At 34.6% G+C, this 15,408-nt stretch overlaps 4 protein-coding genes across 5 annotated transcripts; 2 read left to right on the top strand and 2 right to left on the bottom strand.

Annotated features, from left to right (window-relative positions):
* Positions 1-138: 138 nt before the first annotated feature.
* LOC149736526 (persulfide dioxygenase ETHE1, mitochondrial-like) lies at positions 139-4,207 on the top strand. Its single transcript, XM_089877130.1, has 9 exons — positions 139-510; positions 586-643; positions 989-1,078; positions 1,470-1,524; positions 1,664-1,812; positions 2,357-2,486; positions 2,730-2,819; positions 3,178-3,294; positions 3,548-4,207. The coding sequence occupies exons 1-9, from the start codon at positions 416-418 to the stop codon at positions 3,628-3,630; spliced, it is 867 nt and encodes a 288-aa protein (XP_089733256.1). The 5' UTR covers positions 139-415; the 3' UTR covers positions 3,631-4,207.
* LOC149736525 (collagen triple helix repeat-containing protein 1-like) lies at positions 3,828-6,014 on the bottom strand. Of its 2 annotated transcripts, none has more exons than XM_089877132.1 (6): positions 5,794-6,014; positions 5,475-5,627; positions 5,294-5,380; positions 5,145-5,230; positions 4,799-4,905; positions 3,828-4,172 (listed from the first exon to the last, which is right to left on the bottom strand). In XM_089877132.1, the coding sequence occupies exons 1-6, from the start codon at positions 5,977-5,979 to the stop codon at positions 4,024-4,026; spliced, it is 768 nt and encodes a 255-aa protein (XP_089733258.1). In that variant the 5' UTR covers positions 5,980-6,014; the 3' UTR covers positions 3,828-4,023. The 2 variants fall into 2 exon arrangements, with proteins under 2 accessions (XP_089733258.1, XP_089733259.1); XM_089877133.1 differs by having other exon boundaries at positions 5,478-5,627.
* An 87-nt stretch (positions 6,015-6,101) lies between these two features.
* On the bottom strand, positions 6,102-12,890 carry LOC149736524 (sarcosine dehydrogenase, mitochondrial-like). The gene is made up of 16 exons (XM_089877124.1): positions 12,120-12,890; positions 11,881-12,059; positions 11,596-11,775; positions 11,232-11,381; positions 10,848-11,024; positions 10,615-10,744; positions 9,972-10,149; positions 9,581-9,722; positions 9,147-9,365; positions 8,478-8,703; positions 8,193-8,340; positions 7,902-8,003; positions 7,689-7,837; positions 7,349-7,511; positions 6,953-7,060; positions 6,102-6,576 (listed from the first exon to the last, which is right to left on the bottom strand). Exons 1-16 carry the CDS (start codon positions 12,436-12,438, stop codon positions 6,423-6,425), a joined length of 2,724 nt encoding a protein of 907 aa, XP_089733250.1. The 5' UTR covers positions 12,439-12,890; the 3' UTR covers positions 6,102-6,422.
* A 1,069-nt stretch (positions 12,891-13,959) lies between these two features.
* Positions 13,960-15,311, top strand: LOC149736523 (pseudouridine-5'-phosphatase-like). Its single transcript, XM_089877137.1, has one exon. It carries the CDS (start codon positions 14,462-14,464, stop codon positions 15,143-15,145), a length of 684 nt encoding a protein of 227 aa, XP_089733263.1. The 5' UTR covers positions 13,960-14,461; the 3' UTR covers positions 15,146-15,311.
* The last annotated feature ends 97 nt before the right edge of the window (positions 15,312-15,408 follow it).

The following is a 15,408-nucleotide window of genomic DNA, read 5'->3' as shown; positions in this document are numbered from 1 at the left end:
TTCGACCGCTCGACCAATCAGAAAACGGATCCGCGTCACGCATGAAAAGTGCGGAAATGCCTGTCGATTTTGATCACGTGGTCTTGTTTATATTTTAGGACAGGGTTTAATAATTGACGTAAAGTCAAACGAACTAGCTTCGCAAAAGCATTCCAGGATCGTACTGGGTAGACTACAACCGTGTAAAGATGGTTTCACTGTAAGCTTGTAACCGCACAGTTGCGACTGCGACCGTCATTCGTTCATTGCATACGTGACCTACAGCACATATAGATACACCTACGAATTTTCACCAATCGAAAACGTTGTTTTATAAAACGAACAGTTGTTGGTATTGCATCTAATATCAGGTTGCGCGCAGTTACAACGGATTTTTTTATTATAGTTTTCGTATATATTTTCAAAGTATTAAAAGATGAATCGAACTGTGCTACAAAGCAAGCTTCTACCCCAACTTAAACGATGGTGGAACCAAAACGGATCACTTGGAACAAAAGCTCTCCAGAATATGTAAGTTTCAAATATACAATGAATTAAATAAAAAATAACAGTTATACATATATATTTTAATTTGTATATTTACAGCTCAGTGGCCAGGTTTGCTCACTCAAACGGCGGAAACAAGAAATTGATTTTTCGTCAGGTATTACTTTAGTTTAATGTCTACCACTTGTTATGTAGTTATTAATACATTTATGATGATCATACTTACTCATGCAGACAGTTTTACCTGTAGCTGTTTTTAAGTTTCAAAAAATTCCAGTCTCTGTGATTTAAAAAAAGTATCTGTCATTTTGCATATGTTACCCCCATTCATTTTATTATACTGTGAAGATTGTGTAACTGTTCATTAATCATCAATTAGTAGGCCAATTAAAGGGTTTGTCGTCTAAGCACTTACAAATCTTGTTTTTCAAGTACGTTTTATACAGCTTGTAACCATTGCAAAATCCCTGTGAATTACAAGTTACCTAACATATATTTTCAGATGTTTCACAATGAAACTTACACATATACATACTTGCTGGGTTGTCCTATCACAAGAGATGCAATTATTATTGATCCAGTTAATGACACGGTAGGCCTATAATTATTTCTGCTTATAAGTTTTAAACCAACTGACGCAGTATACGAGACCAGTTTCTCTTAACCAGTGTACAATGGCCCTCAAGACCAAAAGCATATGCAGACAAATTAAAATAATTTAGGAAAAAAAATACAAATCAGCAAATCAATGATCAGGATTTACCATTTAAAAGCTTTTGGCCTTGCTAACTGATTGTTTTTTTTTTGGAAAAATCTTTATTTAGGTTCTAATGTTTCCGTTTTAAGACTGAAGGTTCACCTGTCAGACACTTGAGTTTGTGATTGAAACTTTTTTTATCGATGTATTTTAATTTTATTTTTTTCCTATTTTTGCTGATTACATGTGTGTGTAATACTAATTTAAAATAAATATTTATTTTCAGGTGGACAGAGATATAAAATATACCAAGGAAATGGAATTGAACCTGATTTATGGATGTAGGTGATTAAATAGTAGAATACTTTAGATACCTATCCTTTTACTTTAAAAACTTTAACAATTTTTAATATTTTTTTGTGTAATTTTTTATAACACAGTAAATTTTTTAAGTTTTAAATTTTTTTCCATTTTTAACAGTAAACACCCACGTACATGCTGATCACGTAACCGGAACTGGTATGCTGAAGGAAAAAATTCCAAATATTAAATCGGTGATTTCTCGAACATCTGGTGCCAAAGCAGACATGTTTGTGGAACATGGAGACTCATTTATGTTTGGTGAACAGGTGAATGTTTAGGGGTAGATTAACTGTTAGTATTAACATACATATTTATATAAATGAAATAAAATGTTGCGTATTTTTAGTGAAATTTGTTAAGTTTTAGGAAAATATGTTAAGAGTTAAACTTGACCTATAGGCTAGTGGTTTTTTAACCTTTTTAGCTTATGGACCAGTAAAATTTTAAAACATGTTTTGCGGGCCGGTGGACCCCTTTAAAAAATAAAATCAAACCAAAATGTAATTACAACAAAAGTGAGCAACTTAAAAGCAATAAATGAAAACTTTGCTGTCGTCCTTTTGATACCAAGCATGGTTCTATTGAAGTTTCTTACATTTCGAAATTATGATATAAAGTTGTTATGTATTTGGCTGACCTATATGAAAATTGACGCGGCCCGGCAGCAGTCCACAGAACACCGGTTGAAAACCACTGCTAAGTGTTGAGGTAATGGGCAAACTCTGGCCTAAATCCTTTTGACATCGCCATTCAATCTCTATTCAATCTAACCCATATAGAATATAATAGAACCCCATTATGCTTTAATAGGTTGTTGATTGTAGAGCCACCCCCGGCCACACCGCAGGTTGTATGACTTATGTACTACCAGAACATGCTATTGCCTTCACTGGAGATGCATTGCTTATAAGGGCTTGTGGTAGAACTGACTTCCAGCAGGGTTAGTAATTGGTATATAAAATATGTTTCCTTAATCACAGATCTTCTGTGTTAAAAAAACTGCAATGTATTTTAGCAAGTCCTGTGTAATATTTATATTATATATATATAAGATTTTTTCAGAGATAATGAGAATTTTTGGGGAATTTATAAGAAATTAGCATTTTAGGAAAAAAAGAATGTTCTCTGTTAGTATTAGTATATAAAACTATGACTTCGTTAACTAGTTCGGAATTTTTTACAGGAAATTCTGAAACACTGTATGATTCTGTACATAATCAGATATTCACGTTACCAGATCACTTCCAACTTTACCCTGGACATGATTACATGGGTAATGTTACTCATTACTACCTGTACTGCAACTAGTATTGCTTTCATTGCTATTTGTTTTCAAATTTATTAATAATAGAGCCAGCTAAACAAGCAGAAATTCATAGACACTATTTTTAAACTGTTTATTATGGCTGGTAATTTGGACAGCCCATTAGTGACCACTGGGTTGAAGCAATTGCCGTTAAGTGTCTTATCAAAGGACACACGCCCCCAATAGTAGCAGCGACAAGCCTTGAACCCTTTACCTCTGGGTTACAGACAGGCACGCTAACCAATTTGCCAAGGTGACTGTATTAGTATGTTAACTGTTACCTTAGTAGGATTTTAAAATAGTATATTATTTGTTTTTTCCACAGGTTTCTCAGTAACAACAGTGGCAGAGGAAAAAATTCTGAACCCTAGGTTAACTTTAAGTAAAGAAAAATTTGTCAAATTTATGAAAGATCTTAATCTTGCATATCCAAAACTAATAGGTAATTATATACAGAGCTATAAATATACAGTTCAGGCTTATGTTGACTTTGCTACGAAAATAGCTGATGCCGTTCAGCTCCAAGTATCAGAAACCAAATATTTGCCCTGGCTCTTGTTGTTACATATTAAAAAAACTGTCAAATGGCATGTTATTAATGAAGTGTTATATGCTGCATTGCCTTAACTAATAGTAATTGTTGTAAATTATTTCCAAGCAAATTCTTCAGCATTGCATAAATTTATATTTTATAGATGTTTCTGTTCCTGCAAATCTTAAATGTGGGGAAATAAGTCGACAGGCATTACTTGGAAGTGAACAAATTCTGAACAAATAAGATATGCAGCGGGGTTGTTGTTTTTTAAATTGTTTCATTTTTAACTTTCCTTAGTAACGCAATGCTTTGAAAGTGTACTTTAAATTTTCTCTCTCTGTTCTGTGTTTTTCATATTTAATTTTCCCAGCTTTGTAAATTGCTTGCCGCCTCAATTAACTGTAAGCATGCACTTTTAAAATAATCATTGATACAGCGACTCTGTATGATAAATACATGTATTTTATTCTTCAAATACCTATGTACAAAGTACGATACTATGTTACTGTATACCTTGCTTATTGGATGAAAGGAGTAAAAAAATTAACTGCACATATCTACACATGCTACAATATTGTTTTAAAGCAAAAGGAGATTTCTAAAGTGATGCAATTTACAAACTGACAAACCTACAAGTCAATTAACAGGTATTTCCTGTATTATAATCCTGGATGCTGAGTTCCAACCTGTTCTTGTATATCCTCTCACATAACCACCATCACAATTACCTATGGCGAACCCCACATCAACAAGACCTTGGTTTAATCCAGTGCATAAACCAACAACTGGAACAAAATACAATAAATCAAAAGTACAGTCAGCTGCTGTGACTTAATGGTTAGTGTGTCTGGCATAGAGGGTATGTTTTCAAGATGTGACAATGCTATTTTGAAATATATGTATTTAAGAAACACAATTACCTGGCAATTGCTTAAACCCAGTGGAACCTTACGGGTTATTACATATGTGGTAACTTGTAAGCAGACATTATGTGTATGAAACGGAACAACAGTGTTTTTATGACTGTCGTTATTTTGCCACATAAAGATACATTAGTTTAGCGTTTCTTAAATTGGGGTAAATTTACCCCTTGGGGTAAGTTTTTCGTATTTACAGGGTAAATGAGCTACCAATTAAAAATGACATCGGTTGACGAGACAGAAAAATTATGCCAATTGTAGTACTTTACCAGACATTGAACAATTTGTTTCCAAAAAGCAGGCGTACTGTTGCATTTAATATAACTGATCTAACTTTTTGTGTTTCGCTTTTTAATAAATAATCGCCGTATTACATATTGAGGGTAATTCTGATAAACATCTTTGTTAAAAAAGGTAAAGCATTAAAAAGGCTTTAAGAACCACTGCATTGGTTTAACACCTTTCTATTGAATTTAAAAAAGATTTCTTACCACTCATATGTCGATGTATGTTAAGTGTTGCATTACCATCATCCACATACACCAATCCTTCTATTGGTTGTGGGTCTCTACATTCACTCCCATCAAATGTGAAGTACCTGTATAACGTGCCAAGTTATTCAAATTGCTGATATCATTTTTCTACAGTCAGGGTTTTTTGTGTGTACCAGCTTTATGGACATAGTTTAATGGTATAGACAGGTGGCTGTGTATTAAAATGTAGGCCAAAGATTTAGCAGAACCAAGCTGTGACTAACAGGTCATATTACACGTATGTTTAGCTGTGAATATATAAGATCTTAAAGGGAATATAGGCAAGGTTATGGAACATACATACCATCTATTACAACATGGATTCTGGTCCAAGCATTTGATTCTAGTTGATCCGTGCCACTCAACTTTTAATGCAGTAGAGAAGAGCATCTTGAATATAAAGCAGGTCATGTTTATTGGAACTTCTAGTGAGTCCTATTGGTACTATTCTACCTTATTAAATGTACAGGACTGAACTGGTCCTAAACTCATGGCAAAATTGTAGTCATTCCATGAGCATTGCTTTGTGCTAAATTGAATCTGCAAATTAAAGTTCAATTAAGAAATGTGCAATTTCAGGCAAAACAGGTACCTAATTTCAACTGCATCATGTAATTCTTTTATATAGGCCTACCACCTTTCCTGTGCAGTCGCATTCTCCATCTTCTCCCTTAATTCCTGGAACACCAGGTATTCCATGTGAGCCAGGGATACCAGGCACACCAGGAGGTCCTTGAATTACTGCAATACTTGGGCATGCATCTACAACTGAGGTGGAGTTTTCAATCTGAAAAAGGTTTAAATAATTTTGCAAAGTTAACACCACTATGAAATATTTTTAACTACATGTTAAATTTGTTGTTCTTATAAAATTATTTTTGTCATGAAAGTGTTTTCATTAAACATTTGAAAAAAGATCAGTTTTACACTGATGCAGCCACATGAAACTTAACTGTTGTCACTTCATTGTCATTACGGTCCACTGTTAAAAGTCTTTCTTCTACTGTCTCTCTTGTATCTCTTACAGATACCACTTCAGGCTCTGAGTTTTCTGATCCTAAAAGAGCTGCTGGTGCCTTCACACTACATGTGAAGCAACATAAGATTAATAATTCTGGCAAGTAACATAGGAAACCCATGCTCCCAATGCACTTTCAGGTAATGACTGCAAAAAAACAAATCTGTAGACTTTATGCAATTACACATGGTAAACAGGAAGTTATCTTTCAATTGGCCAGGTGCAGGCTACAATGAATCAATATGAAACACTCTCATTGATTTTATTAGTCACAACTACTCGAGTCGGAAAACATTTAATTATATCATGTGCAAAATTAAAAGGTAAACACAGCACCCGAAAAAGTGAGAACAAAGTGAAGAATCGTCAATTAAAAGTAAAACACTACAAAGTTGCATAAAAACCTTGGAAAAATAATGCATTCTATGTTCAATTAGATGTGCTACATGTCTGTTCCCTAAGATCAGAAATCTATTTGCATCATTGCAAAGAAAATCACTCTAAATTTCATTTTACAAAAAAAACACGTAAGCGAAAAACTTTTGAATCATACACTGCAGCTAGTTATGTAAATTTTCTCATTTTAAACATTTTGGACAAGTGTGGTAAATATGGGGTGGTAATGCTTGCTTTGGCCGGATACCTCTCTCCCATTATTTCAATTTGATAATTCCCACTCTCAATAACCTTGTCGGTCACTGATGGAATCTTAACATATCTATGAATAAAAATTATATTTGAATAAATGAATAAGGCAATGGAACTTATCTTATCCTCGTGGGGTAAAAATGACAGTTGGTAAATACACTAACTGCCAGCTTATGAGGTACCAAGTATGTTACTTTGTGGGTGATTTTTTTAGGAAGATTTTTTTTGTGTGGCTGATGATTTGAACAACCCATTATTGACCACTTGTTGAGTGTCTTGCCCAAGGACACAAAAGCCAATGATTGTAGTGGCAAACAGCTTTGAGCCCATTACCTCTGGGTTAGATGCAGGCGCGCTTACCAAATGTGCTACGGCACCGCTCATTGTATTATTTTTTTGCCATTAGTTTAAAAATAATTTACGGTTATGTTTATGCAATGACTTACCCATAACCTATGTTAGTTCCAAGGGAGTACCCATAATCAGAAGAGCGCAGGAAACCAACAATTTCATTATTTCTCCAAATAATTTCATGGCCGATAAGTGGAACATTGCTACAAAATAAAACAAGAAATTTTTACATTCAAAGAGTCTGTATCAATATGTGGTATTCAGATTTTCACACAGTCAACTAATGTAGTATTCTAATACGCTTAGTATCATCACAGTCGATGAATACAGATTCTAATGGTTTATTATTATTTAGCACACTTACTCGGTTACTGTATTTTTAGGAACCTAATCCATTGTCATAATTTAATACACGGGGCGATCAGTGTTGCACATTAACAATTTACGAACACTTGATGGTGCTTGCATTAAACCAAAACACTACAACTAACCTGTCCACAGTAAAGTAAGCCAGAAGTTTTTGGTTAGGTAAGGATTTTAGACTCTCCAGTGCTTCCCCACCTAAGTACTTTGTACTTGGTGAACAGAATTGGGTTAGGCGTGCTTCTATGGGGTTTATATTTGCATTTAATGAGTGAGGCCAGTGGTGGAATCCTGCGAAAAGGGTAAACTTTTAGTATGTGTTTGTAAAGAAACAGTAACAGAGTATGGTGGCGTAGGTTCACAGGCAAATTCAGCGTATTAAAATAAAAGACAGTGCAAATGGAAAAACTGTATATCATACAATAATACATTCGACAGTAAATACTAATGAAGAATTAATTAAAACACCTGCTTCAGTGCTGAGTGATTCCATTGCTCTGAAACCTGCCATGCAACCATTATGCTTATGCACCTTATCCATAACTTGTGCAAATATCGGGTTAACATGGTCACTTGAGCAGTGGATCTCAAACCCAAATTCTCCAACAAATGACACCCTAACACAGAAACAAATTTTATTTTCAAGGCAAATGAAAGTTACATATGACACCTGATGCTTACCTGCCAAGCATTATCTCATTGTCACTTTTAGTTGACTTCCACTGGGCATATTTTAACTTTTCCAGGGCAGTGTCTTTGGTCAATTCATACATCACATGCCCGCTACAAAAAAACATTTTTGTAACAAATTTCTTAATGTGTACAATTTAACTCGTAAGCTGGCATGAGGTGTTAAACCTGTGTTAAAACGACTGTCGTTTTCCGGCCACGCGAGGATAAAGTAAGTTACATTCATTCATTCATTCAGTTTTCTACATAAAATGTTTAAATAGATATTGTAAAAAAATAAACCTCATTGGTCCTTGCACACTGATGATAGAGATGTCTTCCGTTCGGTCTTCTACAGTGCTATGTAACTTTTCATTTTGTATTAAATGTTGAATATGAGAATGGCAGTGTTGGGCAGCGGATGTAGGAGCAGTTATGTAATATTCAGTTTCTAAAAATCAATAAAATGCAAACAGTTTTAACATATTTGGTCGATATCAACATATTTGGTCAAATACAAATAGTTTCTCATTTTCTATATTAAAATAATCAGTACATGACATACAGTTAATGTAGTGAACCAAATACCTCCAGATTTGTTTGTAATCTTCGTAGCCAAAACATCACATTCTACACCTGCATCTTTATTCAACATAAGAGAATATACAAATCGATTGTTGGTGTTGGTTATATCCCTAGTAAGCAACCTTGTCACTGTTTGATTGGCATCCTTACCACCAATGTATAACTTGGCCATATATGATAAGTCAAACACAGCCACTGAGTTTCTGCACTTCATGCATTCGTCACCAATCTTAACAAGATTAAATGACAGTTAGGTTAATGAATACAACAATAACTATAAACTTTATAATTTAGTTTTTTTTTTACAATTTCTGCTGGTTTTTGGTTTCTGATATAGCCTAAAAAAAGAGTACCTAAAGTAGAATTTTTAATAATAATAATAATAAATTTTATTTGTCTCTTTAATTATGGTAGCAGAGATTTAAAAATATTCTAACCAAAAAGACAGGATATAGCGACAAAACAACAGTTGTTAAAACACGCTTACAGTTAAAAACCTATTTACATTTAATTGGAGGAAAATGAGCATGGTTGCTACACATATAAGAATATTGTAAGCAGTCTAACATTTTCTAATGGGTTATAAAATTAAGCTTCCTGCAAAAGTAAGTTGCATGTCAACCAAGTTTTATGTATTTTTGTAAAATATTATAAATGCCAATAGGAACTTACCAACTCATGACTTTTTTCCGGAAATTCAAAAGTACAATCTTTTAAAACTTCATCACAATAATAGTCACGATCATGAGGTTTATTGTCATAAGCACCATAGAAATCATATTCAAGCACATTGAGGTTAGATTGTGGGTGGCCGTCTTTGTCCTTGACGAAATACGCCGGACGCTCAAATCCAAACTTATTTCCAAACAAAGCACCAGCATCAGCATGCTCCTGTAGAATGAAATATAACTTTGTAAACTTAAAGCTAATTCGACTCCAAGTGATAGTGATGAATCCTCCCCCTACGTTATCTGCTATCCGCCAAATGTAACTACAAAAACCCATACCACCACTAACCTCTAACACTTTTCGCCAGCCTAACGTGTACCCTACTGGAAGATTCTTCACTACTGCCCAAATCTTAAATTCAGGTGCAGTTTTACTACCTGATACAATCTTCCTTTACGTTGGTTTCTTCCACCAAGACTTTGATCATGGGGAAAATGAACGCTGTACCGCCTTGCAAATTTCTCGTGGCATTTTTCCAACAACCATTTGTTTGGGTTGGATAGATTTATAGGATGCCTCCTGTGAATTAATGCGTATTAAATCCTAAAACAGACGGGTACAATTATGTCCAGTTTAACATAGTATAAAAAGGATAACTTTCTTCTAACTCAAGGTTAGTGAAAATGAATAATGCGCTGCACTTTAATTAGTTATAACACGACCAGTAAGGGGATCAAACTAATATGACAACATTGTCATTATTATATGATTCTGTTGCTAAAATATATTTATGACAACACAATAATACAACATATATGATGCTGAAACCTGATGTCACAGTTCACCAAATCAATTTCTGGTTTTCCATGAATGACCCAGTGAGCGAGTTGTCTTCCTGCTCCTCCCCCCAACATCATTCCTCCGCTGTTGAATCCACTCCCATGGAAATATCCTCTCACTTGTGTAGATTCTCCCATGTTTGGTTGCCCATCTGGTGTAAAGGATTCTGAAAACATGTTTCTCATTACTTTTACTAAGATTTTGCTGTCCAGCACTAAAGCACAGTCGTTAGCGCGCTCGCCTCAAGACTAAAGGGTACATGTTCAAGGCTTGACGCTGCCATCATATCAGTATGGTGTCCTTTGACCGGAAACTTAAAGGCAGTTTTCCAACCAGTTGGACCCGCATGGGTTGTCCAAATTGTCATGTAGAAAAAATATATTTAACCACGAAGATGCATATATAATTCATAAGTTGGCACAAGGTGTATGAAACGCAACGCCTGTGTTAAAAAGACTGGCCTTACCCCTCATGTAGGTATGAATAAGTTATTTCCTTTCATTTTCAAGTTATGTGAAAGGGGGTTTAAAATGCATCATTGTGATACAACATACTACTACTCTATGTATCTTGACTAATCTAAATATATTCCATTCGCAGAAATTTTAGTGAAACTTATATAATCTAATACCCGGTCCACAAACAGTTGATCTAATTCCAGTTGTTTCCACTGCTGGTACTCTATTGATGGCTGCATTTGTGTGGATACTGAAGATGTCCCAATCCAAATCATAAAGACCGAAAGAAAAATCTTGAGGCAACTAAGAAAATTAACTTTTAGTATATTGCATTGTACAACAAATATACAGTGCAACAAACATAGCCTTTTTCTAGTAACACATATAGTGGCAGCTTTTTTCTTACGCTTTCCACCAAAATTGGGTTGGTTTCATATCCCCCGAATTGCAATGCATTCCCCTGTGGCTTTATATAGATTGAACCATGGTCTTTGACCATTGGAGTGTTAAGGATGCCTTCAATTGCTTCAGTTACGACGTAAGCATGCTTATACACCAGCTGTGGCACATTCTCATTAATTGTCTGGAAATGAATGATACCAATTGTTAACATAGTAAGCAATTTATAAAAATCAATTTACAGTTGGTATTAAACCATTGCTATCTGTTGGCAGAAAGTTCGTAAGCGCAAGAAAATCAGTTGTTGTTTGGCATGGGAAAAAGCACAGAGAGGTACTGTAACACACTCACATCCAAACAGCATTTAAGCTAATTCATTACATTAAGTAACCTGTGCTATATAAGGTGCCCATGCTCCTGCACAGTTAACAATATTGTTTGTTTTGATTGTCCCAAGATTAGTCTCCACAGATTGCACTCTTTTTAGGCCAAGGTAATCTTCCTTCGTAGTTATGCCTTTCACTGTGCAGTTTTCAATCATCTAAACAGAAACAGTTCAAAACTTTATTAAAAAACAGGGTGTCATTGGCATATTAACAGTATAAGTGTAATATTATGATTTTGAAATTGCTGACAAAGCACGTTTTTTCGAATTGCTGAAAAAGCAAATACACGGTTTGTTGACTTTTTGAAAAGTAAACACCACAGTTTGTTAACACCTACATTGTTCAATATTAGTATTTACAATCCATTACCTCCAAGCCATATTTTGCAGCAGCTTTTACATAAGACATGCAGTATGTAGCTGGGTCCATAGTACCACAAGCTGGCGAATATATAGCACCATACAGATCACTTGTGTTTAACAAAGGATGAATGTCATTAATCTCATTTGGTTGCAATTGAAGCATCTCCACACCCATTGTTTTGGCAAACTAAATTTAAAAAAAGGGTTTTAATATTTTTATTGTAAAACTTAAGCATAGTTTTCACTAACTATTAGAAATATTATCCATTTATGAATAAATATTGAGTAATACCGCTGAGTTTTGTAGAAAATCTATAAACTGATGTTTTGTTCTCGCTAAGTTCAATGTTCCTGTCTCCAACCAGCCTGCATCTTCACCTGTTTCTTCGGGCAATATCTTACTGATCAGATCCCTCGTCTGAAGTTGCATGATCGTTTCAGACTCACTGTGTCTGAAGCTCCACAATATACCTTCATATTAAACATCTATAAACAAAACTCGATTAAGAAAGTTTAACACCAAATAAAAACCTGCTGTGTGCCAAGTTGTTCCTGATGTGATTTGACTTTTTTCAAGCATGACAACTTTTCCAGCACCCAGTTTAGAAAGATGATAAGCTGTGCTGCATCCAACACTGCCAGCCCCTATGACAACTACATCTGCTTCAGTTGGTATTTTGTTCTTTATTGAATTTTCAGTTTTTTTCCGGTGTATGGAACTCTCATAAGGAACATCATTTTTAACACTATGATGTGACGAGAGTCGGTTTGAGGGAAGTTTTAATCTCGAACTTAAAATGAACTTCTTTTGTAAAGAAGAAACCGTGTTCAATTTCCAAATCAAACTCATGCTATATCTATTACAAGTGTACCTATAACTGTTTGATAAAATGATATTTAATGTAAGTCCGTTCTGCACGATTACAAGTCCTCTAAAAAGTATTTACGTCTGAAAATAAGGATTTCATGTGTAACTACCTTAGATTCGTGGAAAGTAACTAAATGAACATTAATTTTTTGCTACGTTTGCGTAAATCTGGGGCAAAATTTTCCCGCCACCGATTATGCCGATTTGGGAAAGTCCCGGGGAATTTTAAGTCGAATCGTAATGGAATAAGGCACAATATCCAAACATAAGTACATACACATAGGTATATTTATATATACGGTGTTATTGTTACCATCTACAAGGTCTACTGCATTGACTCACTAAACTATTCAATATAGTAAAAGAATAAATTTACTCATTAAATGCGTAGCCTAGGCTACACTTGCTAAAACCTTCTTTCACAATCTCAAAGTAGAGATTTGTATGCAACGATGCTGTATAGGCGCGCTTTTTCGTTTGCACAAAACAGGATGTTCTCTTTCCACCACGAAGGCTTGCACAACAATAGGCAAATAAACTGCCAAAACTGCTCATTTTGTTGCTCGCTATTGTTTTTCTTGTGCATTCAGATTTCAATCCAAAACAATGCGACCATAGCCTACTCAATACAGTAAAGGCCATATATAAATATGTTGGTTTTTTTGTGTGTGTGTCCCATCTCCCCCCACCCTACTATTAAATATAGGGTGGGGAAAGACGGGACGTTTTTTATGAATAATAACCAAGCATCTCATTTAAACAATTGACAACCTTCTATCGGAAGCACAGTTTTATAGTTTATTAAATTGCTTGGTTTAATACCATAGGACAAGAAAATAAAATGGTGTCCAATCTTCCCCTCTCTACTTTATGGTAAGAATGTTCCCTACTTTTTAAAATTATTTATTGAGTATAGGCCTTGGTACAGTGTACTAAAAAATGACGTAAGCACGAGCGGAAACGGTAATTCGATGTGCTCTGTATCTTGAGAACTCTTACTGGTATGATGATCCGAATGACGAACACCTAAATAAAATAGCATAACAAAAACAAACAAACAATAAAAGGCTGAAAGCAAAAAGTGTGACTACCAGATATACGCTACTTTTTCGCACAGTACTATCGTTTCTAGTGACGATTATTTATGTCCTGCATATATACTCATTTGATCAAGTAAAACATATCGTTGCAAGTCATTTTAATTCAATTTAAACGGACAACTCGTATTATAAACTGTTACAAATGTTATTATCGGATATACATTGTTTCTTCTTTAAAATATTGTTATTGTCGTGAAAGTTCGGTGGCGGACTTATTCTGATTTCCAGTTACCGCATACATAGATTCTATAAAACGCGCGACTGGACAGTGGATAGACTACGTCAACGCATAGCCATAGACTGTAACATTTTAAGGTGTCTATGGTCAACGTCTACGTCACTGCGACCCCGTAATAGGGAAATTCCCGCCAATACAATGTGGTGTTTTATCATAGAATACTAACTTACTAACTTACAGATAAGAACTTTAAGTCGAATCGTAATGGAATAAGACACAAAGTATGTATAATATAACTATATATATATCTAAACAAAGGTACATACACATAGGAGAATTCTTGAACAAAAAATTAATCAGAGTTTAAATAGAAGAATGTAACTGTATCACATTTCATTATTTAGTTAAAACGCTTTGGACTGTACTTTTTGAGATTCAATCATGTTTCGCATTTTTTTTGTAAAATATTTATTTCCTTTAAGTCGAATCATAATGGAATAAGACACAAAGTATGTATAATATAACTATATATATCTAAATAAAGGCTATGTTTTTTTCTTTCTGTAGTAGTACTAGTAACTGTCACAAAATCATACTTTTTTAACCAAAACCATACGCACTTTTCTATTTACCCTAGTTACGCGATTTGTTATATTCCTATATAGGACAATCGTATTAGCTATTAAAAGTAGGTTGTAAATATTTAAGTAGAAAATAAACAGTAAATATGTTTAATCATGTAACTCATGTTATATTTGATATGGATGGACTTTTATTAAATACAGAAGATCTTTATACAGAAGCATTTCAAAACATATGCTCTGAATATGGAAAAGAGTATACCTGGTCAATTAAAATGCATTGCATGGGACAAAAACCAGATGCTTCAGCCAAGTATACCATTGACCAATTAAATTTACCTTTGACAACAGAGCAGTGGAAAGAAAAACTTGGAAAACAGTTGAACGTTGTGTTTTCTAGATCCAAACTTCTGCCTGGAGCCAAAAAACTAGTGAGCCATTTAAAATCTAAGGGAATACCGATTGCAATATGTTCCGGCTCTTCCAAGGCTGCATTTGTGGCTAAAACTTCTCACCATTCAGAGTTTTTCTCCCAGTTTGATCCCATTGTTCTTTGTGGGGATGACCCAGAAGTAAAGCATGGAAAACCACATCCGGATGCTTACAATGTGACAAACTCAAGATTCACTTCTCCTCCTAATCCTAAAACAGTCCTAGTTTTTGAAGACGCACCAAATGGTGTCATCGCTGGTGTGGAAGCGGGCATGCAAGTTGTGATGGTACCAGATCACAGAGTTCCAAATACGCTTACAGAAAAAGCAACTGTTGCCTTGAAAAGTTTAGAGGATTTCAAGCCAGAGGACTTTGGTCTTCCTGCGTATGATGAATAGTATTGCCTATTGCGCAAATCCAATAAATGAGCAATCAATTTTTATTCAGTAGCCTACTCAGTAGTGTTACTAGGCTAACGCATTACAATTTACAAATCTTAGCTTTAATTAAATTCTCTATTTGCCGAAAGTACTAATTACATGCTGTAATAAAATTACTTAGGAAGGTAGATTTTTGCTTTTTTATCATTGCATGAGAAGTTCCTTGAAATTTAAAAATAAGAACTTCCTTCAAACTACTCTGTCGCATCGAATTGTTAAAA

Source organism: Ciona robusta, chromosome 4 (assembly GCF_009617815.1).
Source record: "Ciona robusta chromosome 4, ASM961781v2".
In the NCBI taxonomy this organism is placed as follows: Eukaryota; Metazoa; Chordata; class Ascidiacea; order Phlebobranchia; family Cionidae; genus Ciona; species Ciona robusta.
This window is presented reverse-complemented; position numbering and strand designations above follow the sequence as displayed.

What these genes read in the sequence shown, in the direction of transcription:
- LOC149736524 (XM_089877124.1), bottom strand. Translation starts at nt 12,438, where the DNA reads ATGAGTTTGATTTGGAAATTGAACACGGTTTCTTCTTTACAAAAGAAG. An exon ending in ATTTTCTACAAAACTCAGCG is followed by an intron (nt 11,776 to 11,880) that starts GTATTACTCAAT and finishes TTTTAAATTTAG; the next exon opens with TTTGCCAAAACAATGGGTGT. An exon ending in AATGAGATAATGCTTGGCAG is followed by an intron (nt 7,838 to 7,901) that starts GTAAGCATCAGG and finishes TTTCTGTGTTAG; the next exon opens with GGTGTCATTTGTTGGAGAAT.
- LOC149736525 (XM_089877132.1), bottom strand. Translation starts at nt 5,979, where the DNA reads ATGGGTTTCCTATGTTACTTGCCAGAATTATTAATCTTATGTTGCTTC. An exon ending in AGTCCTGTACATTTAATAAG is followed by an intron (nt 5,231 to 5,293) that starts GTAGAATAGTAC and finishes TTTATATTCAAG; the next exon opens with ATGCTCTTCTCTACTGCATT. An exon ending in AATCCATGTTGTAATAGATG is followed by an intron (nt 4,906 to 5,144) that starts GTATGTATGTTC and finishes CACGTTATACAG; the next exon opens with GTACTTCACATTTGATGGGA.
- LOC149736523 (XM_089877137.1), top strand. Translation starts at nt 14,462, where the DNA reads ATGTTTAATCATGTAACTCATGTTATATTTGATATGGATGGACTTTTA.
- LOC149736526 (XM_089877130.1), top strand. Translation starts at nt 416, where the DNA reads ATGAATCGAACTGTGCTACAAAGCAAGCTTCTACCCCAACTTAAACGA. An exon ending in AGAAATTGATTTTTCGTCAG is followed by an intron (nt 644 to 988) that starts GTATTACTTTAG and finishes ATATATTTTCAG; the next exon opens with ATGTTTCACAATGAAACTTA. An exon ending in ATTGAACCTGATTTATGGAT is followed by an intron (nt 1,525 to 1,663) that starts GTAGGTGATTAA and finishes CATTTTTAACAG; the next exon opens with TAAACACCCACGTACATGCT.